At 42.1% G+C, this 24347-nt stretch overlaps 1 protein-coding gene across 1 annotated transcript in view; it reads right to left on the reverse strand.

Moving 5' to 3' along the window:
* celf4 (CUGBP, Elav-like family member 4) overlaps nt 1–14573 on the reverse strand; it is a 74114-nt gene extending 59541 nt beyond the window's left edge. Inside the window, exon 1 of the mRNA XM_026347463.1 lies at nt 14246–14573. Within this exon, the coding sequence (XP_026203248.1) occupies nt 14246–14522 (277 nt within the window). The 5' untranslated portion in view covers nt 14523–14573. The remainder of the gene's footprint in view (nt 1–14245) is intronic.
* Nucleotides 14574–24347: the final 9774 nt, after the last annotated feature.

Consider the following 24347-nt stretch of genomic DNA (forward strand, 5'->3'; position numbering starts at 1 on the left):
AACGATTGTGAAATAAAGGTTATTATACTAGATCCTGTGTTAAGTAAAAACAAACAACTTGGAATTTCCCCGCAAATATTGTGATATCATTACGCTAAATGAATGCGCTCTGAGGGTTTGAATGGTACTTTTCAGCATCGTACTAAAAAATAATCTGAATGGATTGCTTCTAGGTTCCCCCAAAATGATGTGGACAACTAATGTAGGAATAAAATAAAATCACCGTATTTGTTTTCATAAGAGTACATGTATTTCAGAGATATCAAAGTCATAAATCTGCTGACTGTAGTAAATTTTGAAGGCTATACAAAAAAAAGCAAAAAGGATAAAACAAAAATCCTTCAAAATAAACAGAAAAAAGATGTGAAGAGCAAGAGAGTTGTACATGAGCAACCTCATTATTAAAATGCATGCAGTAATCCAGAGATTACAGGTATTAATAGCTAACGCATTCACTCTGTAAGTTTTCTCACATCCTCACATTACAACAGCTGATAAGTTGTTGCCATCAATGGGTCATTACAAAAAAGATTTCTTTTATGACATCTAAATATGCAAGAAACAATGAAAACCTCCAAGTGGCACTCACTGTTGTGTGTGTGTGTGTGTGTATGTGTGTGTTGTGTGAGTCCCTGTAGATAACAAGTCCCATCTCTTTCCCTGCTTCCCCGAGTGGCCATCTCTAAGCTGTGCTAATCGATTGGCGAAGGAGGAAAAAGGGCCAGCTTTAATGTGTTGCATGTGAAGGATTTACTGGAGAGCAGAGCCACTGAATAAATGGAGTAGAAAATGCATCATTAGGACAGTGTCAACCCCCAACCCCCCCCCCCCCCCCCAAACGCTCTACCCCTCCCGCCCCTTCACCCCTTCACAGTACACCCACACACATACGCGTGACGCTTGAACTTTGACGACACAAAGAAAATGAATCCCTTTCTGGACTCACACGGAGTGCTCCACGTGCAGCATTAACGCTCGAACACGCCCACAAACTAACACCTTTTTAAAAGCTCCCCTGATGGCAAACACACTCAAACACACTCACAGGCTGAAAATATATTGAGCTGCCCCCAATATGCAGGCAGATGAAATCACCTCACTTTCTTTCCACCTCAGCCATTTTGTCAGGAAATGTTTTGGGAGACCCAAATTTAGCTTTTCATGATATGCATTATTAAACGTGGAATGACTTCTAAGCTGAACCCAAAGTCTGCACAGGTACATACTGGGTCAGACACTCTGGGAAATGTACTGAGGCAGACTAATACAACAATGTATGGCAGATAACAGATGGACTTTTTAAGACTGTTTACATCCCCAAATTACAACTGGTCTGTGTTTCATTTGGGAATTTTATACTTGGCAGACTGGAAAAAACCTCTGAAACAGAGTTTAGACCATCGTGGGACACTGAACTCTCCCCAGAAAAGCACACTACACCACGCTTTAAGTCTTCTTTCATCTCTTCAGTGATTTGGGTTGCTCTCATCTTTGGCTGTCTGTCTTTAAAGGCAGAATGTACCAGCCCAGCATCCCTAGAAAGTTTATTGGCTCTCATGATGTCCAACGTCAGTGTTCAGTACCAACACAGGAAGTCATGTGTATAGCAGAGTGTGGCAGGGCAGAGAAGGGAGAGGGTGGGCTGGGTGGGCAGAAACTATTGATTGCGAGTCCCGATGCTAGTGCTAAGCTAAGTTACATATTGTAGCTTTAATTAGGACTTTTGAAAAATGATTCTCTGGCAGTTTTTGTTGCTCTGTCCATACTCGTAACCAAATAAAAAGCTGCCGTCATACATTCAAAGTTAATATCAGCACAATAAGACCAGCTCACATAGATAGACAGATGTAAGGAGCATGTTGTGTCAACAGTGAGGGAAAGCCGATTAATCAAACATCCGTCCACAGATGAATCATAGATCACTAAGGAGACAAAGTGCTTTAATTCTGTCATGGGAGTGGTCCCATGTCTCGTCCCCCTGGAAAAAACACTTACAGGATAACACTCCCATTAATATTCCTCTGAGCACCTCTCCTCTCCTCTCTTCTCCACTCGCCTCTCGTCTCCTTTCCTCTCCCTGTCCTATTATCCTGTCTCGGCGGACATCCTGTCCTGTCTCGTCCGCCTTGCCAACCTAGAAGATGGAAATGAGAGGACAATCCAAATGCAGAAGGGGGAACATGAATCGTTACACTTCCTGTTGTTGCATGCCGTCCGGGGAAGGAAGAGAGAGGACGCCCCCAGGGCTCCGATTGATTCCGGAGACTTAATTGGGTTTATTAGCCAAGATGCTGGGCCCCGCGAGGAGGCTCCCAGAGGCCGCTGAGTCCCCCCCACCCCCATTCCCACTCTTCTGAAGGAGAAATCCTGCGTAATTGTTTTCCCTCCATCTTCTGTGTCATTGTCAGATGGGTCCTGCGGGATTATTAGCAACCCCAGGTCCCTCAATAATTCATCCAGAGCTATTTATACACAGATGGAGAGTCCTCTAAAGTCTCCCCCAGTGAGCTTATCTGACGCTTAGACAGACAGACAGAAAAAGAGAGAGAGAGAGAGAGAGAGAGCGATGGAGAGAAACGGTGCTACAAAGAGAAAAGCAATAGAGACAGAGGAAAAATGGGAGAGACGTACGAGGAGAGCAAGAAGGATTGAGAGAGCCGATCACAAAAAGGAATGCACAGAAGAGCAAAGCAAGTCTGACAGTGTATAAAACAGTGAGTGCGAAAGACAGCAGCGTTTTCTGTAGACACAATGACAATGTTTCTGGTGTGCATTGAGTTTCAAGGTGAAACGCTCTTGTCTGCTATGCCAAAGTGAACAAAAGCACTGTCCCGGGAATAGCATAGCCTCACACAACACACATTAATGGCTTTTAATCCCCCCCCCCCCCCCCCTCCCTTTTTTTTTTCTCCATTTAACACAATTAAGATGTTTGCAAAGCTAACATGGACCACTAGGCCCTATAGGAATGACATGTGAAAGACATTCGGGGATTTCCATATGCAAAGTAAACAGTTATCCATCCTTTCTAACGTGTCAATGCGTAAGACCAACAAAACAGCAGCGAGCCATTTCTTAATTCACCTAATAATTCACTAACATAACATTAACACATTCGCATATCAACATTTGCACATTAAGTAGCTTCTAATCCCAAAGAGATAGTGGTCGGGCTCCACAAGGCTGCGTGTATTAAAAGCTTTACAGATACCTGCGTCTTTCCAACTGCAGGTTGAGGGGACATTTTTGTTGTCGTCACACTAATGAAGCCTTTGGCACACAAAGTTGATTTTCAAAGTCCCTTTGTTAGCGTTCCAGCCACAGATAATTATATATATTCATCCCCCTTGGCAGTCTCTTTTATCCAGCTCATTTAGAAAGCTTGCCTTCCTCTCGGACAAATTGGGACATTGAAAGGCAGATTGGAGTGATAGTTTTTACATTTTGCATCGATGGCACATTAATCAGGGCAACTATAGCTATGGGAAAAGATTTGGTTAAACACCCTGTGAAAAGGCGGTCATTTGTCTGTAGCAAATAGTATCACACAAGTTATATCATTATCTAAAATGTATTCTTTCTGTCCGTATAAAAGACTCTTGTACATCCAGAATGTACCAAACCATGGGCACCTAACTGAACTAAATTAATTTGCAGGATATTAAATTACACAAAAACGTTAAAATATACTTACAGGCTCAAATAAGATTGTGTTTATTTTTTTATACAACAGGTCTGTTCGCTGATGTGTATCAGTGTATCAAGTGTCACCTGGACTCCAAAGCACAATAATTGTTACAGTAGAGCTTTTGAATATAAACTAAGCTAAACAGACAGTGAAGGGACAGTAAATTAATTCCTTTTTGTTATGTTCTTTCTTTGGTGGGTTATTAGTTTCAAAAGACAATATTGAAGATGTGAACACTACAAACCTTTTCATTTTCAATTTTAACTTAATTTAAGACCGTTTTAATTAAAATATTTTTGGAACATAACATTGGAAACTAGTTTTCTGTTTATGTTGTTTGCATAATGGACTTTTGTTAGCTTTGGTAGAGCCTATGCCAAATTAATTGCTTCTGCCGTGTGCGTGCTCACGGTATTGATGAACGATCCATAGAGGAACGTGTCCTTTTCTCTCTCTTTTTTCTCTGTCCTACACACATACACACGCATACTGCTGTTGCTCTGGGGAAAGCAAAGCTTATCAACTAACCGGTGCTCACACACTCACGCACACGCCAGTGCGCACTCGCATACTCCTCTGTCTCTATCTGTAAGCCCCATGAAATCATTCCACACCAAGTCAAGTGGAGTATGTATAGGTTGGCCAGGATTCCCATCTCCTGTTCTGTGATTAAAGGACCAAACTAATAGGCTCTGTCTCATTGGGAACTTGTGTGGGGCTGGGAGAGATCTCAGAAGCCATTAAATTGCAAATCTGTAATAATTTGTTGAAGGCTTTCTGTCCAGATCATTCCCTGGGCTGATTTGTGCACTGGGGTAGCGCTCTGAATGGCCAAGCACAAACCAGCTGAGCCCACCGGCTAGCCCGCCAAGTTAGTCAACTAGAGGGCACACTTCAGACTCACAAAGGGCTATATTTGCTTTACAACAAACCACAGTGAAAACTTGTGCTGTCCCATTTTCATTTAATTTAGACCCACAATCTGCACAAAATTAGAACCTGATTTATGAAGGCACTGGCTAATCATGCAATGAGCAACCAGGCAAATCCTCTGAGCGAAGGAGCTTAAAAGGCACCAATAGCTGCACACTCTGCAGGGTTAGTCACCAGACTCGAAACAATCACCAAAAAATCTCGATTCTGAAAAGCTGAATAAATAAAATCTTGAACAGCAGTTAGTTATTAGTATGTGACTGAAATAACCCATTGATAACAGTTGTTATTAGATGAAACACTGAGACAAAGGGGGGACGTACGTGCATGTTGTGCATCAGATGGCAGACAAACTGCACTAGGCAATGTTTAAAATGAAGGATAGAAGTCATGGCTCTCAGTGACACTGAGTTGATCTAACAAGGGTCAGTAGTTAGTTAGTGGTTGACTGGTGTGCCAGCATACATTATAGTCCTTGAATAGCTCATCAGAAAATGTGGTGGTCTGGTGGTTGATGATAGCAAATTTCTATTTCGTTTCAAACCAAGACAAAAAATTGTGAGTGAGCGTATACAGTAAGACCCGTCCCACTTACTCGTCAGAGAACCCGCTAATATGGGGGGCACTTGCTTTACCCTCAAGGTGGCTGGGAATTGCAGGGGTCTAATTCTGCTCCTATCCGTGGAAGGTCATTCTTCCTTCTCCGGCCATGATGGCCACAGAGTAGCGCTTAAATCTGGCAAAACGCAGCCTATAAATTACAGCAGAGGATGCAGGGGTCAGAGCCTGGCATGGAACTGGGCCAGAAGCTATCAATCTGCCGGGGCCAGTGAGGGCGACATCTGTCTCTGGGACTCCCTCACTCTTTCTACTTCTCTCTATGTCTGTCGTTTTCCTTTCCTGCCTTTCAGTGTTTTCTTTTCAGCCCCTTCTCTGTTTCTTTTGCTTGCTCTGTACCTGTCATTGAACAGTCTCTCTGTGCCTCCATATTTAGTCTGCACCCCTCTCTCTCTGTACAATCTGTGCTCCCTTGCTTTTATATCTCTCTGCCTCTTGATATTCTCTCTCTGTCTTTGTGTGCAACCCCCCACCCGAACTCTCTTCCATGGATCTCCCTCGCCTCTTTTCACGCATTCTCTTACATCATCTGTGTTTCAACATCTCTCCTTCTCTCTCTCCCTCTTGCTCGCTCTCTGTCTTGAGCTCTTTGTCGTTTTACGCACTCTTGCACCATCTCCCTCTGCAGCAATATGTTTTGGTCTATCTGCTCTCCAACCAGCAGGATAGGATAAAGCCTTGATGTACTTTCTCTCAATGTGATGCGAGTATGATTTGAATGGTAACATCTGATAGCAAAATGCACTCATCTGCACAGTTTCAGGAGCATGAAAATGGAACGATACGGAGCCTGTGGCAGCGCTAAATTTGAAAAAACAAACTAAACTAACTGTATTTCATAAACGTAAAAAGAAACAATTACAGAGATTCTCCGAACTGAGACACTAATTTCAGATATACGTCTCACATCGCTTCAAAAGAAACAACACGAGATGCTGACTCAGAGAATCAAAATTTGTCAAACTTAATACCGAACAAACATTTTGAAATTCATCCCGTTGAAAACTGCAGAATGGCTGATTAATCCTCCTCCATTTTCTGAATCAAACTTGGCTTTGAATAATTGAGAGGGATCTTTGAAAAACCCTAACCTCCATTCCCACTTTCCTTTTACAAGTCAACGTGGTGCATTTTTAATTGGGGGGACATGAAATAAGCATGAAGGAAGATGGGAAGGAAGTGAAATGAATCAGGGGACACTCAAAGCTGACAGTCATGGCACAGTGCAGGAGATTGTCTGGATGCATATAGGAAAGGCTAAATATACGTCTGGCCCGACAAGTCACACATGCTCAACAGTCTTTGACATGCTTTCTGTCCGAGACAAAAGCACACGACTCATGTAATCCTGCTTTAGAGGATCACAGCAGGCAGGCCCAGATATGCCACTTCAAGTTATGTTTAGCAATTTGGTTGAAATTTCACATCGGTTCCGTTTTGAATGAACCATAAGTCTTATTTTTGTAGATCTACATTAGCCAACTTTGTGTCGGCCAAAAAAAGGTTTTCGAAAATACAGGCATTAGTAGCGGAGGATAAGTTAATATAGTATTAACAAATATTTGCTTATTCAGAACTTGACATTGAGAATGATCCAAGAATTAGATGACACAGGAGAAGAAATATATTAGACTGATAATACCTATGTATAATATCTAAATGAATAATGAATGCTGGCTACTGCCACTTTTAGCGGTGACTAACTTTGGTTCTATTTTTCAAATTGCTGCTGTGTCATGCTGCTATTTCCTCATTGAAAGCCACTGCAGCAGAGGGCTGCAGCTGGACCTGTTTTCTTGTGCATCTTGAAGATTCAACTCAGGTTTGAGTCTAAAATATAACTAATTCTATTAAACGTTAAAAGTTTATGTGAAGTGTTGCTTTATCTGTAGTCATATTTCAGGTATTTATTGAACACACCCATTAAACATACAGAGTGATGGAGTAATATGCTTCTGATGTCCCTAAATGTCTAAAGTGAAGTCAGGTGTTAGCAAACCTGGAGTGCAATCAATCAAACGAGAATGACGGTGCGGTTTGGAACTACCTTGACCCAGAAAAACACTGAAACAGTGTCAGTGCGCCATTCACAAGCAGCATCAGCTAATGTGAGCCATGCCTTACATAAAGAGAGACCTATGATTCAAAGTTGATGATTTGCATGAAGCTGGAAAGGGTTCCTGCATGATCTCAAGGAGTTTAGACAGTCATCAGGCCACAGTTTGACATATTGTCTACAAATGGAGATGATTTGGTGCTGTGGCTGCTGTCCGTAAAAGTGGGCCGCCAGCCAAGATCACTTTAAAGGCACAACGCAGAATGCTCAATGAGGTGAAAAAGAACCATAGAGTAACACACTACAGACTGGAGGGGATTCACTGGAGCTTAGTAACAACCACGTGTTAATCACTAGCATGGTATCTATTGCAGGACACCATGAAGGAAGCACTTGCTGTCCAAACAAAATGTGACAGCACACCTGAAACCTTGACAGTCTACAACACTACTAGGAAAATGTATCGTGGACAGATGGAACAAAAGTAGAATTGTTTGGGAAGAACACGCAACACTATGAACGTTGTAAAAAATATACCAACATAAAAACATCATTAGAGCAGTGAAGTACAGTGGACATGGGGTTGCTTTGATGCCTCTGGTCCTGGACCATTTGACATTATGGAGGGAAGCTGAAGTTCAGGCTCAGAGGAAGCTGGGTGATACAGCAAGACAATGACCTTAAACATTGAAATAAATAACATACAGAATACACTACAAAAGATCCTTTTGGAGTGGCAAAGTCCGAGTCCAGACCTGAGTCCAATAAATGCTGTGAAATTAACCAGAAATAACCAATTTATGCAGGTAGCCAGGAACGTTATATACACACACGTGTGTATCCAGCACTTACACACATAACAATGAGCACATGTGACAAATATACAGAGATATATACATAGAGATACATATATACATAGATATATACAGAGAAAATGTATATACAACATATACATATAATGTATAAACACACACACACACACACACACACACACACACACACATTTACTGCATACACACATGTATTGGGCATAGAAATTACAGTATTCCCTATCATAATTCCTCCTGACTGTGCAAAGCTTGATAAAAGCAGCCAACAGCTCTAATCCAGAAAGCAAAACATCAGTTTCCAAGTTCGCACATAGAGGAGATTCATAATCGTCTGACTACTGAACAAAGAAATAGCCTTTCGAATGGAAAAACCACACATGAAAAGTGATGCAGAAATATAATCAGCAAAATAGAAATTAAATGACAGACCGGTGCAATTCACATGTAGTTCACTGTATCAGATCTTGATATGGAAGTAATGTAGGTAAAACTACATTAGTATGTGCTGTGTTTATTATGCTTCAAGCTTATTCATATTGTGAACAAAAAGAGAGAGAGAGAGAGAGAAAAAAAGCATGGTTCTTCCCTACAGGATGCTCTATTATTAGGAATACAGACTTGCATAATTGCAACCATGAGTGGAACAAAAGTAAAACTCAAAAAACAACATGTAAGACTTTCCAACATTTCAAAACTATTGCATTCACCGTCTGCAGAGCTACCCACCGGTATTTGAGGCAGGGCAACGTGGAAGTGGTATTAAGGGTAGCTAAAAGATTGAAGAGGCCCAAAGCGTCAACTTTTTAAAAATTTAACACAAAGCACAATAATGCTTAGATGATGTAAGGGCCTTGAAAACAGAAATTATTTACCTCTCTGAGGAACATTTGTCAAAAAAGGGTTTTTTTTCTTACTCTGAATAAAATGGTACACCGGGGCAATGAACATAGCAACAGAAAAACAAGACTTAAGGAATAAAAGAAAGGTGGGGGGGGGGGACCAGTGCAAGTTGTTTAGTTTCTCTTTCTGGAAAACAAAAAGTCAAATGTTGAGGAAACCTTTGGGGAACATTTTGTTTCAACCCAGCTCTGGGCCATCAGCCGAGGAGTTTAGCCATGAACACAGAAAGGTTTTATCACTGTACATATACTAAATATCTGATTCACTGATTGTTTTTCAAGTAATATCATGGATAATTGTAAGTGTACTGAAATACTGAGACCCAGTTATGATATCATGTGTGTGTGTGTATGTGAGCCAAACTTTTCAGTTCTGAGAGCTTTCTAATTGAGTGTCAGCTAGTTTCAGCCAGCCTATAAGAAGTGAGATGAATGGTTAGATACAGCCATCCCTTTACATTAACTCTTGCTGTGTGTATGTGAAGGTTTTAATGAGAGGACAGCTGAGGTCAGAGGAGCCGGAGGACTCCACCACCCTGACAGCCCTCGTGACTCCGAACCTGCTGTTAGCATGCTAATCCCTGCAGGAGCTCCATGAACACTGCTTCCTTAGGTTTGGTACGGTCATCTCTTACTGTGACTAACTGGCTCCCTGCTCGGCCATCAGCCTGCCCCCGCCTGACAGCCCCCTCCAATAGTAATGGACAATATAGGCAGTGCTGCCTTGACAACGATCCTGACAAATTAGGATCACTGTACTCTCTGTTCTGGCACCGCCCCTTGTTTCCCTCTTGTTGCCTGGCAGTTCTGGGCTCTGCCAGGGCCGAGGTGGCGGGTGCAGCGTGGCGCCGGTGTGGTCGAGTGCTCTTTGGTAAGACGTGACCTCCTCTGTGACACATGTTGCCTTTCCTCCCTGACAAAACACTCAAAATCGATTGCGATGCGTCTTCCCAGAAAACAGGGCACAATGTGGGGCCTGAGCGCGCATTCTGAGCTGAGCTGAATGGAGGATTCTGGGCCAGGGAGGAGAGGAGGAGCACATAAACACACACTCACTCGTGGATGCACACACACACACACACACTGATCCCAAACCAAGTGCGAGAGGAGGAGAGAGAGAAAGATCCCACAGAGAGGATGATGCAACGGGAGTGAAATTTTTCGGCCGGAACGCATGCTGCATTAACTCAGACCTGCAGGACGAAAAAAAAAAAAAAAAAAAAAAAAACACACCCGCACTCCTTTCTCTCCTTGTTCAAAGCCAAATTTGGTTTTATCCTTTTCTTTGTTTGCAGACGTAGCTTCTCTAATGGCAACCTGTAACACCTAATTGCCTGCAATAAAACGCAGCATGAGTGTTTCATGTTTTTGGCATCATGAATGACTTCCTGGCTTCACCGAACACGATAAGCTCGATGATCTGTTGTGACACTGCTTCTCTGACATATTCAGATAAAAGAGCTGAAATATCAAAACCATAGGCATTCAGAGGGAACCATAACTCCCTTTATGACCTGCGCAGATTATAGCACCCATCTGTAACATAAGCCCATCTGCAGTATGGGTAAATTTAAACAAGATTACTATTGGTCGTTACACTGTATCTCCACTTGTTTGATTTCAAACTAATTAAACCTTATACGATCATATAATCCTATTCTAGTACTATTGGTATGAAATCATGAAACAGTTTAACAGCCAAGGAATTATCAATAATGGCAGCAGATCTTTCAACACAGTGATTTTGATGGTGTCCTCTCTAACTGAAGAGGACCTTTTGAAAGCTGGTGATCTGAGCAGTGGACGTTGGACCCACTTGCCACGTCAAAACGGACTATTTGACCCAAATGTAAAGGAAGTTTCAAGACCAGCTTTGACTTTGAGCAACTCTCTGGCTTTGTAACTACTTAACCTGTCTGAGCCTATTGCGAGAGCTGTTGTTAATGTATTTAGTTTGGCCAAGGACAAATATATTACCCACATTAAATTACCACCAACAGCAGTGAAACAAATGCGGTGACCCTTGCAGTTAGATTTTCTTAAGAAGAAACAAAGATCTGGACAATAGAAGTTTGGCACAATACTGTCTGAAGATAAAAACCATCTGCTATTAAATGTCTTCCCCATATTTTCACATCCCAACTGGCCCTGTGATTATTACATAAATTCAAGCTGATGAACAGTGCTAGCAATCACATCCACACCTTGTTTTGCATAGATCACCACCTCCCAGGCTGTACTGCCAGAGAGAGAAAAGAAAGAAAAAGGGCTGGCTCTTTGTGCTAGCCATGCCTCTTAGCCCCGTTGTGCTTGGAAGCAGCAGCAGCAGCAGCCGGTGACCATTATAAATGGCCTCTATTAGCATGGCTCGGTCGCAGAGAGGAGAGAAATAAAATCATTGGGAGAATGTAGCCCTCCACTGGTGTCCCTGCACCCACTCCCAGGCTCTGCAGACCACCGTCCCGTGCTCCCCTCCTCCGCGTTCCCTCCAACCCCCCATTCCACGGGGACAGAAACCTAAAGACTAGATTACTAGTGATACATGGAGTCATTATGGGGAGGGTTATGGCAATAGTATCACAGGCACGCTGACAATGGCTATAAAAGCGGTCTCTTTCTTCAGAGGTAGTATTACCATAGCGAAACCTTTCTTCAGGCTTGTTGATGTACAGCAGAAGAGGATGAGGGCCTTTTATTACCTGCTGCTGCAGAATAGGCTCTGTATTATCACACCGAAAGCCATACTTTTTTTTTTCCTTGTCTCTTTGGGTAAAGTTAAATGAATGGAGCAGCATCCCCAGATGAGCCATTACATTGTTAGTGATGACAGTTGCCAAGAATGTGCTATTTGAAAAAGCAGAGGTAGAACAAAACAGTAAAGGAAGTGGCAAATGATAATTTCCAGCCTCCAGTTCAAGGTGAGGCTTTACAGAACATGATGCACCATCACCGAGCAGACAACATGTCAAGTGCTAGTACATAAAGAAAAGATAAAGGGAGAAACAAGGAAAGCTAAGAATGAAGGGAGTTGAGCAGAGTTAATGAAGAGGAGAAAAGATAGAGGAGAAGAAACATATTAGGTGTTTTCTAGTGGGCAGCTCTATGCACTTCACTCCACTGGAGCATTTCACACCTCAAAGGGTCATGATGCTTTAGGTTTGACTCTGTCTGCTCTAACAGAAGGACTCTGAAAAACGCAGGCGGCATGAAGTAGCTGATGGTCAGGGGAGATGGAAGAGTGGTGAGAGACTGCAACCTGTTGGTACAAAGTGTACCACCAAAAGGAAACTGCTGAGTTCAGTGTTCGCAGCTGCTTTACGCCAGAAGTTAAATAGAAAATCCTGAGCCGGTGCCATCATCAGGAGCAGGTAAGATAGATTTCAATTACTTTCATTTAACAAGACACAGAAATACCGAGCATTAATTATTTATCTTCCAAATATTAGTGTATTTCTTTGTGAGTGTGTTTACTCTTGTCTTAAACTCTCGCTGTGATAGCTTAATCTACCTGATTCATGTTAGGCTGTGCATTCCTCAATAAACCCAGTGTGACGGCAGCGTGCACAGTCAGTCACTTTGCCTTTTATTTGTGGGACGTGCTGTCTTTTACGGCTGATTTGGGAATCTTCTGTGGAAACCTCAGGAAGGTGTTAGTAGTCTGTGGAGGGACCGCGGCCCTTCAAACAGCTTGCAGTGAGCCAGTGTGCCGCTGAGCCGGGGAGCAGCTAGTGCCTCCAGCTAGTTAAAATATGAGCGCAGCGGGGGCTTGCTAATGAAAGCGGGGGCCCAGCCCAGGAAGCAGGGCCGTATATTGCGGTGAGGAGACAGTTCTTAGAGTCAGCTGGTGAGACGTGCCTATAGTTCTGGGGCCACTGGTGATTAACCGTCCATGAGGGAGTCGCTACTACAGCTGGGCTATTAATAAAAGGTACCCACCCCCCCCCCACTCCTTTTCTTCTCCACCTCTTTGGTTTCCCTCCATGCTTACAGACAACCTCCACCCTCTGGAATTATTTGTGTATCATAATCATTTCCTGACACATGGTACATGTCACACATCATTTACATGGAGATGTGGGGGCTTTAAAGGAGAAGGGGGGGGGGGTTCCAAAAAGAGATAACTCATTCTCAATGTACTGTGCTCCCCTGGGTGATGTCCTGTAGGTATAGCAGATCAATTAGTGACCTCTCATTAGATAGTGCTTCGCAGAGAATGACCCTCCCCTTGAGAGTAGAAAATAACATACAGACTTAAAGCAGCATCATTCATGTTGCACCACAAGCACAAGGCTGCTCGTTCATATTACAGCGGAAGGCCAGAAGTTTAGGATAATTCACTGGCATGGTTAGTGAGACAAATAGATCAGCTCTAGGAAAAGTTCAAAAAGAGACAGAACACGGTTCAAACTATGGTGTTAAAATCAGTATTGATATATTTTCAAATAGAAAATACACAAAACATTTTTTGTTTTCTATTTTCTTGTGCAGTCTGATCATCTATAAAAAGCTTAAAGGCTCCTCAAAAGTACAATATATTCATAGCCTGTTTCACCCTCCAACCCACACCCCATCCACCACCCTCCACACACACACACACACACACACACACACACACTGAGAGAGTTACGGGCAACACAACGTGCACGCTGCTGCGGGCGATCAAACACAACCTCTCCGCTATTGCAACGTGAAAACGTGAGGTTACCGGCCTGGATTTGAGCGCTGTGCTGAATGAAAGCACGTTTACAATCAGCCCGAACATGGATGCGCGTGTGAACCCTCCCGTGCACGCTGCCCAAACAGGAACATTGCTCCTCCTAATATAACCCCACATCAATTCATGCCGTCGTGACTCCCGATTCGTGACACTCTCATGCTTGGATCTGTTTGCTCACTAAGGTAGAAAACGAACCACTGAATTTGAGATCCGAGTGACAACTCTATATAAACAAAATCCCCCCCCCCCCCTTTTTTTTTTTGTTTTTTGTTTTTTTGGTGCCAGAAATACTGACAACAACACGCAGGATGCCATTCGGGCTTCAACACTACAAAAAAAATGGCACAATTTGCCAACAGTCGTGCAGTTTCTACTCATCGCATCCTGCTTGGTTTTGTATCCTCACTCTCAACAAGGTGTGACAGAAATCACACACTGACAAAAACAAAAAACAAAAAAACAAGCCGAGCTGGAGTTGTCTCGCGGAATCTGGGCATAACCCACCTTTGTGCATGCCCGTGAAGCGGTCCTTGAGCACAGTGAGCTCGTAGATCTTGCCGAACTCCTCGAAGAGGGGCCGCAGGTCTTTCTCGTCCAGGTTGCGGGGGATCTGACCGATGAAGAGTTTGATGGCATCGTGGTCCTTCATGGGGATGGTGGCCGGGCAGCCCGCCGGACTGTGGCTGTGGCTTAATCCGTTCACGAGCCCGTTCGTGCTGGCGGAGACCACACCGACACCGTGCACCGTGGCGTCCACCTGCCCGTTGGTTAAAGTTGCCATCTTAGGACCGGCCACTGAGTTAGGATGGGCACAACCGAAGCGGATGGTGATGGTGATGGTGGAGTCTCGTTTTACGTTAGAAAAAAAAAAAAAAAAAAAAAAAAAAAAAAGGGCTGGTGGAGGAAGTCTTGGTCAAAATTTGGTTCCGAGACCAAGCCGTGCCAGAGCTGATTCCGCTCTCGTCCTATCAAAGCCAATATTTACACTGATGTGAAAACACATGTAGCGTTTGGCGAAGACGCATATCAAAAGCGCGCAGTGCCGTTGGTCCCGGTGAAGGCTTTGATTCCTTATATTTATGTCCTAACCAATAACTCGTTCATTGATTTCATAAAAGAGAGACAGAGGGAAAGAGAGAGACAGAGAAGGGGAGGGAGAGAGAGAAGAGAGTGAGAGGGAGAGAGAGAGAGAGACCAAGAGCGTTCACTGTCTATTTACACCCACGTTCCCTCGTCCCAGCTTCTTGGCACCCTTTTATTTTTTTGCATTGAGAAGTCGGTATGGGTGTCTTCTCGGTTTAAACGGACAGGGCCGGCCCAATCTCCCATAGAACAGTGGGTGGGTTTGAATAAAGCGGGACAACGAAGAGCTCGGCACAAGTCAAACCCAGCGTTTGCTGTCCCCCCTTTTCTTATTCGAGGACCGAGTGGTACATTCCACCGAGGGGAGAGGGTCTATAAATAGAGAAATATAGAGAATACGGTCCTTTGTGCTCCAACCCTGTGCAAATAACTACACATTCACGAACTCACGAAGAATTTATTGCTTTGTGACCGACGTGCACACTGTTCCTATTAATTGTAATAAGCCGTGAAACAGCCTCAGTGCCAATAAACACCTGACATGTTTGAACTGACGGAGAAGCCAACTTCCGCTGTAGATGGGGTGTGTTTTTGTTTTTTCTAAAACAAAGTGGATTTCGCTGTCGGGAGGTTTGGCTTTGTGTTTAAATCACATTTCACATCATCTCACAGCTTTCCTCACTCTCCATGGCAGCAGCAGCATCAGCAGCCGCTGCCTCCTCTCCTCGCTCCTGGACCGTGGACAGCTCCGTGGTGCTGAAATGCTGATTCCACAGGCGAAACTTGGAAACACCGGCGGAGGATTTTCCTCTGAAAGCTCCGACTGATCACTGTTGTTTAAAACAACAAACACAAGTTTTACAGCGGTGTGACGGCGTATTATTACCTTCCACTGCCATCTCCAAAGTTATGTGGATTAGATGATTTTGATTTCCAGAAAGGGGAAGTCTGTGAGCACCGCCGAGTGGCGTAGAGAGGGGGCGCATGGAAGAAAAAAAATAAAAAAAAGATCACACAAATTGAAAGGATGCACGAAAATAGGAAGCCTTTTAGGTTTGTGTAGGTGGTTAAAGAAGGCCAAAAAAACAAAAAACAAAACAAAACAAAACAAAAAAGACACGTCAGGGACGTGAGGATCAAAAAGTTCAGGGGCATCACGGTTTCAACTGTAAATGCAGAGCACCTGAAACAGTCGAAAAGCTATTTCTTTTTCATTTGGAAGGACATCCAATATTCATTCCGCATCAAATTAATTTTGAGCTTACTGTAGGCCTATAGTCATCAATCAGTTTTAAATCAAAAAGAGAAGGGCCAGTCTGATTACTTTAGCAGTCCTTGATTTATGAAAATCTTAGTTTGACTGAGTTAGGTGTTGGTATTAAATACCACTCAGAGGGGGAAGGTCTGAAGCACTTAGCCCGCACATCAATTAAAGAAAACACGTTTACCTCTGTGACTGACCCATATGGCGACGGGAAAATGAAACTGCTGGTTTCCCCATTATATAGATAGAAAAATAAAAAGGAGGTCCTGTTCTCCGAGATTTGACGTATTTGCATTTTGGCAGCATGTCTTTATCGGTCTTTATGTGGCAATGAGCACCAGACAGGAGCCTGTTTAGACCCAGATCTGCGAGGCTACGCCTCAGCGCTGAGTGGAGTCACCTGGAGGAGGTGCAAACGGAGAGACATTCATTCATTCAAAAGGGATTTAGTGAAATAATCCGTTTCAGGTGGGATTTGTTGTAGCCTGCACACCAGCATGGCGTCTAAGTTGAGATTGTTGGTGAATCAGTCCGTGTTTTCTCTGCTCCCAAAGGACAGCCACCATGACCTGGGCGATGTGTTAATGATCAGAGTGCTGATAATCCTGCACACTCCGTCCATCCAGCTTGATGAATGTCATTTATAGCAGTCAGCAAATATAAACTCACGCTGGGGAGAATAGATTTTAAATAACTTATGGCACCTACTCTGCTTTCTCTTGTGGTTCGTCTCTGCAATATCCCAGGCTTCTGCTGCACATGCATGACAAATCGAAAGCACCAGTACAACCCCCTAGATGTGATTCGGGGTGTCATGTGCAGTGCTGAAGTGATGCTTGTGCGTAACCGGTGCAGACCACAGGCCTCATTCACAGCGAGGCAACGACATCCACAACTCATAATGTTGACCTATTTGTTTTCATTTCTGGCTACAAGGCACCCCCCCACCACCACACACACACACACACACACACACACACACAATCTGCCTAGACATTAGCCAAGCATTAAATAACAAAAGCGACACACTCGGCGTCTCTCTCACCTCTTTCTGCTCCTCCGACAGCTAAATGGCCCGGTAATGTCATCCCGTTCTCACGGCATGACCGGGCCCCCAGCGGGGCGGGAGGACTTGGCTTTCTTTGGCATGACACCGCGCTCCGCTCTCCAAGCTTTCCCCTCGGGGCCACACTCCATTCACCACGGCAGCCTTTGCCTCTGCGCTCACGCCTGACTTAGCTCCAGCAATATTTTTAATACAAGGGTGAAACGGGAGCGTTACAAATCATTGTAATTGTGTTCAGTGGATCCCGCCGTAATGATTATGTAAGGTATGGCGCGGGCGATGGTTCCCTCACGGTCTGGCTCGTCTACCTGTGAGCCACTAGGAAGGGTTTTCAGTGTCGCCAGGAGTGAAATGGCTTCGGTGACTGAGCCCATCGGACTGATAATAATAACACGCAATTAACGAGCAGGACGTGTAACTGTGTGTTCTCTCCGCTCCCCAATCGCTACTTACTTCGGTGCGCTTGGGTATACTCAAAGATGACTGTGTGGCTCTCGTACATCATTTAGGCCCACTGCACAGGCGCGACGAGAGCAATAGTCAAAGCACTCGGTCTGTCAGACAATGTTCATCTTTATTCCCCGTCTCTGTGAAGTCTGCAGAGAGCTGCAGAGAAGTCCACAGTTACAAAACAGCAGCATGTGAGCAGGAATACTGACAGACATGTGACCCTGTCCATGGTGCTGAATTCAAAACAGGCCCGTGCTGACATATGTTGCTCCTTTAAAAGGCAACAGACCAGTGGAAGTTCTCCAGAACACTTAAATATAAAACGCAGGTCCAATGAGAGCACTCTGGGTTCAAGGTGTAGATGACCATATGTCAACCCACTGCTTTTCTTAAAATATTTCACTGGGCTAATGAAAAACAAGGTCACTTCATTCTCTGGCCCTCAAATGAACCTTACAGCAGAAGAAGCCTATTTTGCCCTTGGAATATTGCTCCCTCGCTCATGATAGCTCCAATTTTCCGTTTCAGCTCTGTAAACGGTTGCAGCAAGGCAAATAAATGAAGAGGGAAATTAAATCCTAGGTAGCCAAGTTACACAAATAGATTGATAATCTGCATGGGGCGCCATAAAGAGCTCTGGCGTTTTCAGTATTGCCTATTCTGCATAGTAATGTCTTTTCTCACCTCTCCTTCATATGGGACAAAGTTCTAAATCTCCTGTAGCCTTGGGACACTCAGGCTGTATATCACCTCCCAGTAATTTAGGTGGAAGAGCGCAAAGGAATGAGGAAATGGCAGGTGCATGACTAAAAGCTGAGAAAGTTTAGAGGGACGAGGAGGGCAGGGAGGACCTCTTTAACTTGATTAGCACCCGTTTGTTGGAAACTGAAGGGGATGTGCCAAGGGAAGAAAATGTGTGCTTGCCATCTTAAAAAATGTAATCAGTATTTTTTATTTATTTTTGCATACACAGCATCAGTGTGGCATTTTATTTAAGTGATTCATCACGTGTGAAATTATATTTATTACAGCCAAAGTTTCTCATCTAGTATATGTGCTATTACATGTGCAGAGAGTCATGCAAACATAGCTGGTGATTGGAAGACGAAATGTTTCTTAATTTCACAAAGAAAAAAAAAAAAGCATTTTATTGGGTCATGTGTGGAATAAATAGTCTTACAGTGGAAATTTGTTGACACTGGAATGAGATGCGGCGTATTACCTCCCCTAGGGCAAAAACAAACAAAGCAACAAATTTATTCAGTAATGCATTAGAACTATTAAAATAATTAGCAAAATATCCTTCCAGGGGAGCTATGGACTAAACATGTCTACCAGCCTTTGTTTAGCTTAATACACACAGTAATCATACTTTAGAAAATAGTACACGCTTACTGTGGTAAATGTGTGTACTAAGGATTGCTACACACATTATAGTAAGTTCAAGCAGGTTAAAATAGGGTTGCAGTGCGGGGTAATACCATAAATACATCGCCCTTTTATTTGTAAGAAACATAAATTGCTGCATAACACACGTGCTGCCCAACATTCCCAAAACAAGCAAACAGCCAACTAAAAAAAAAAAAAAAAAACATCATCACAAGTTTGGATTTTATAAAAATAAAGCCTGTGGATTTGTAAATTGCAGAGTCTTCTGGTGAACTCATTCTGGGGAGCAATGAGGTGTGTCTGTCTCTCGCCCCTGCAGTTATACCTGGGCTGCATTGGAAAGAGATTAGTGCTGTGACATTTGACATGGGTGGGCGTCTCTGTTTGTGCCGAATTCTGGCTGCACAGATCAGCCATGGTGACAGCTCCTCTCCTTGACTGACTCGCTGCCCCAAAAAACACAAGCCACTCGACAAACACCAGCTTCTTGACAGAATCACACATACCCTCGCGTGCACTGTGCACACAGTGCATAAATACAGCTTTAGGCACAGAGACGCGCCCACACACTCGCTCTCGCAATCGGAAACACGACAGATATTTTACCTAATGCTGCTGTAGTGTCTTTGCGAACTATAAAATTGTATTGTTGTGTCCAAGGTTGTAAGTCATCAAGTCAATCATTTAACACAGAGCATGTCTCCAGTGTGTGGCTGCTGGCTGAATCATGCAGCACCAAAATCCTATTTCCACTACAACAGATCAATTTCACAGAGAAGCCAACAGGTGAGGTGAACTCTGACCTCTGGCTTTGTTGGTGCACACTGATGATACTGTGAAGTCTTGACCTGGTTGTCAAGGTGATGTGACACCTCTTTCCAGATGGGCAGCCATTTTGGGGCTAGAGTTTCTGACTCCAATGTGTCATTAATTGCTCAAGGGAAGGAAGTAGGACTCACTGGGGAGTGTGATAACACCTGGTTCTCTGGTATACCCCTGGGCAAAAAATGTCTCCAGTGCGGATGAGGGGTAGTGTATGTGTCATCACATGTGTGTGGAAGCGTGTCTGAATGTGTGTCTGAGCAGTCTGTGTATGTGCTCATCCATGTGTATGTGTACATTATATTTTTAGATTTGTGAAGGCTGCCAGATAAGTGAACAAACCAACAAGCAAAAACAAATACGAGCTTATCTTTGTTCGTGGAGCCCAGAAATTCCGTCGGTCTTGTCAAGCTAATATTTTATTTAATAGCAGGAATGATCTCACATGCTCACTGGTCTTTCTGTAGTTGTGGAGACACTTCTCACCATGCATTACCAAATCCCCTATATGTTACCATCACAAGTAAATACCTCACCACACCCAGTACCTTAACTCTAATCTAAACATAAAGTGGCCTTTAACCATAAAAGTCTTAACCCTCAAGTTCTTTGGAGTTGTGAGGACCATTCAAAATCAAAAGCAATACATTGATTAGTTTACAGATAAGTTACATTACACTCTGCTGAGCCTTTGTCCAATGTGGGAGGAGAAATGGACAATAATAGTTCACCTTTTACTGACTTTCTTGGCAACACTTTACTTGAAATTACAGGCAGTTTAAGGCTTAATGTCCAGATCTGAGACACTGACGGGTGAAAAATAATAGTGGGTCATGTAATTCATGTGTTCACCTTAAATAGCTCTAAGAGGCTGATTGAAGTCCATTGAGAAAAGCTAAAAAATTAATAAAAAAAAAAATCATACAGAACCAAATCAGTATCAAAAATTCTAGACATATTTGGCAAACAGTTCATGAAAACAATTAGCCAACACTGTTTAACTAGCTTAATGTCTTAATCTGTAAATTTGCTGAATGGTAAAAAGCTTAAATGTGTTAAAACATGATGTCAGCATTCTGCATTGGCTGTTGAAGGAAAATAAAATCAAACTAGATAAAGCATTTCCTGAAGAAAATGCACTGTGAATGCTGAAACGCTGAATCGATTCATGAAGAACTGCTGAAAGTTAATGAAGAGAAACAGGAAGTGTTTTAACAGAGATAAACATATGAAGAAGAAGATAAAACAGCTGAATGTTAACTTAAAAAAAGCTGAAAACGATTTGCTAAAGTTGATAAAACATAGCTGAATTTATCTAAAATAGTTAAAAAGTTAAAAGAATAGTTACAGTTTTTGTTAAAAAGAGCTGAAAGTAGAAGAAACTGAAGCAGGTTAGCAAAGAGACGCTAGCATAAACATGCTAACTACACACGCTAATTTATAAACAGCCCTGATCACGTGACCCGACACAGCCGTTGCCACGGAGACTGTAGGGGAGAGGCGGGAAACTTCAACTGCCAAGATTTTCACTCGTGAAAACTGATTTGGAGCCCTTACAAACAGGCTTTTTTCAGCAAAACTACGACAGGTATCGTCATAAAAAGTTAACTACGTGAGAGCCAAGACTTTAATGAACCACTAGTGTGAATTTTATGTTTGAGGACTGAAAATTGTGGTCACAGGAGCGAGAGATCCAAGTGCAACCTTCAGCTTGTCGGACAGAATCTCAGACCGAATTTAACATTGGCGCTAATGGGAGAGCTGAGGGGGACTCCCGTCACTCTGAGGCTCACAGAGAAAAAACGATTTGTCTCAGAGCTTAGATAAATAGTTTATCAGAATCAAGAGAAGTATTCCTACATTGTTGTGAAGAAATTATTCAGATAGAGTGAAAATTGCGGCCGTGCTGACAGTTTATCGAGAAGGATTTTGGTTTTAAAAAATCGGCCTCTCCACTCTAAGCTGTGACGTCATCCACTCTAGCTGCACCAACGTTCCATCATTCACTCCCATTATAAAGTCCAAAATCAGACAAAAACATCAAGTCACAAAAACTGTAATTATGGAAAAACTATAAAATATATTAAAAAACTGAATGGAAGATTAAAAGAGCAGAAATAGCTGAACATTTTGATACCTGAATGATTTCTGTAGCTGAAAGTATGCTGAAGTAGTTAAAGCTGAAAGAAGAAGAAGTTGAAGAGTTGCCGAAGAGACTCTCCCATAGGAATCCATTATAAAAAATAGTTATTAAAAGTTAAATATTTTAAAAAGTATAAAAGTTATAAAAATTCTGAATGGAAGCACACTTCTCCTTAAAAAGCTGAACATTTTGATACCTGAACGGTTTCTGTAGCTCAAAGTATGAAGGAGTAGTTACGCGCCGAAAAACGTACGGAAGAATAATAATAATAACTAGATAAAGCATTTCCTGAAGAAAATGCACTGTGAATGCTGAAACGCTGAATCGATTCATGAAGAACTGCTGAAAGTTGATGAAGAGAAACAGGAAGTGTTTTAACAGAGATAAACATATGAAGAAGAAGATAAAACAGCTGAATGTTAACTTAAAAAGCTGAAATAAATTTGCTAAAGTTGATAAAACAGCTGAATTTATCTAAACAGTTAAAGGTAAAGTTAAATGTTTAGTTAAAAAAGCTGAAATAAATTTGCTAAAGTTGATAAAACATAGCTGAATTTATTTAAACAGTTAAAAGTAAAGTTAAATGTTTAGTTAAAAAAGCTGAAATAAATTTGCTAAAGTTGATCAAACATAGCTGAATGTATCTAAACATTTAAATTTAAAGTTAAATGTTTAGTTAAAAAAGCTGAAAACGATTTGTTGAAGTTAATAAAACATAGCTGAATTTGTTTAAACAGTAATTTAGATAAAGGCTGAAACGTTTTAAAACGCTGCTGAAATTAGCAGAAAAGAAACAGGAAGTGTTTTAACAGAGCTAAACATATGAAGAAGAAGCTAAAACAGCTGAATGTTAATTTAAAAAAAGCTGAAAACGATTTGCTAAAGTTGATAAAACATAGCTGAATTTATCTAAAATAGTTAAAAAGTTAAAAGAATAGTTACAGTTTTTGTTAAAAAAAGCTGAAAGTAGAAGAAACTGAAGCAGGTTAGCAAAGAGCCGCTAGCATAAACAGGCTAACTACACACGAGCCTGACGCTGATTTATAAACAGCCCTGATCACGTGACCCGACACAGCCGTTGCCACGGAGACTGTAGGGGAGAGGCGGGAAACTTCAACTGCCAAGATTTTCACTCGTGAAAACTGATTTGGAGCCCTTACAAACAGGCTTTTTTCAGCAAAACCACGACAGATATCGTCATAGAAAGTGAACTACGTGAGAGCCAAGACTTTAATGAACCACTAGTGTGAATTTTATGTTTGAGGACTGAAAATTGTGGTCACAGGAGCGAGAGATCCAAGTGGATCCTTCAGCTTGTCGGACAGAATCTCAGACCGAATTTAACATTGGCGCTAATGGGAGAGCGGAGGGGGACTCCCGTCACTCTGAGGCTCACAGAGAAAAAACGATTTGTCTCAGAGCTTAGATAAATATCTTATCAGAATCAGGACAAGTTTATCTACGTTTCTGTGAAGAAATTATTCCGATAGAGTGAAAATTGCGGCCGTGCTGACAGTTTATTGACAAAGATTTTGGTTTTAAAAAATCGGCCTCTCCACTCTAAGCTGTGACGTCATCCACTCTAGCTGCACCAACGTTCCATCATTCACTCCCATTATAAAGTCCAAAATCAGCCAAAAACATCAAGTCACAAAAACTGAAATTATGGAAAAACTATAAAAGATATTAAAAAACTGAATGGAAGATTAAAAGAGCTGAAGTAGCTGAACATTTTGATACCTGAATGATTCCTGTAGCTGAAAGTATGCTGAAGTAGTTAAAGCTGAAAGAAGAGGAAGTTGAAGAGTTGCTGAAGAGACTCTCCCATAGGAATCCATTATAAAAAATAGTTATTAAAAGTTAAATATTTTAAAAAGTATAAAAGTTATAAAAATTCTGAATGGAAGCACACTTCTCCTTAAAAAGCTGAACATTTTGATACCTGAACGGTTTCTGTAGCTCAAAGTATGCTGAAGTAGTTAAGCGTCGAAAAACGTACGGAAGAATAATATATAATATATAATATATAATATATAATAATAATAAAGATTAGGAAAACAATACTGTGAATGCTCAACAGCATTCACAGTGATAATAACTAGATAAAGCATTTCCTGAAGAAAATGCACTGTGAATGCTGAAACGCTGAATCGATTCATGAAGAACTGCTGAAAGTTGATGAAGAGAAACAGGAAGTGTTTTAACAGAGATAAACATATGAAGAAGAAGATAAAACAGCTGACTGTTAACTTTAAAAAGCTGAAATAGATTTGTTGAAGTTAATAAAACATAGCTGAATTTATCTAAACAGTTAAAGGTAAAGTTAAATGTTTAGTTAAAAAAGCTGAAATAGATTTGCTGAAGATAATAAAACATAGTTGAATTTATC

The sequence above is a fragment of the Anabas testudineus genome, chromosome 5 (assembly GCF_900324465.2).
Source record: "Anabas testudineus chromosome 5, fAnaTes1.2, whole genome shotgun sequence".
Classification (NCBI taxonomy): domain Eukaryota; kingdom Metazoa; phylum Chordata; class Actinopteri; order Anabantiformes; family Anabantidae; genus Anabas; species Anabas testudineus.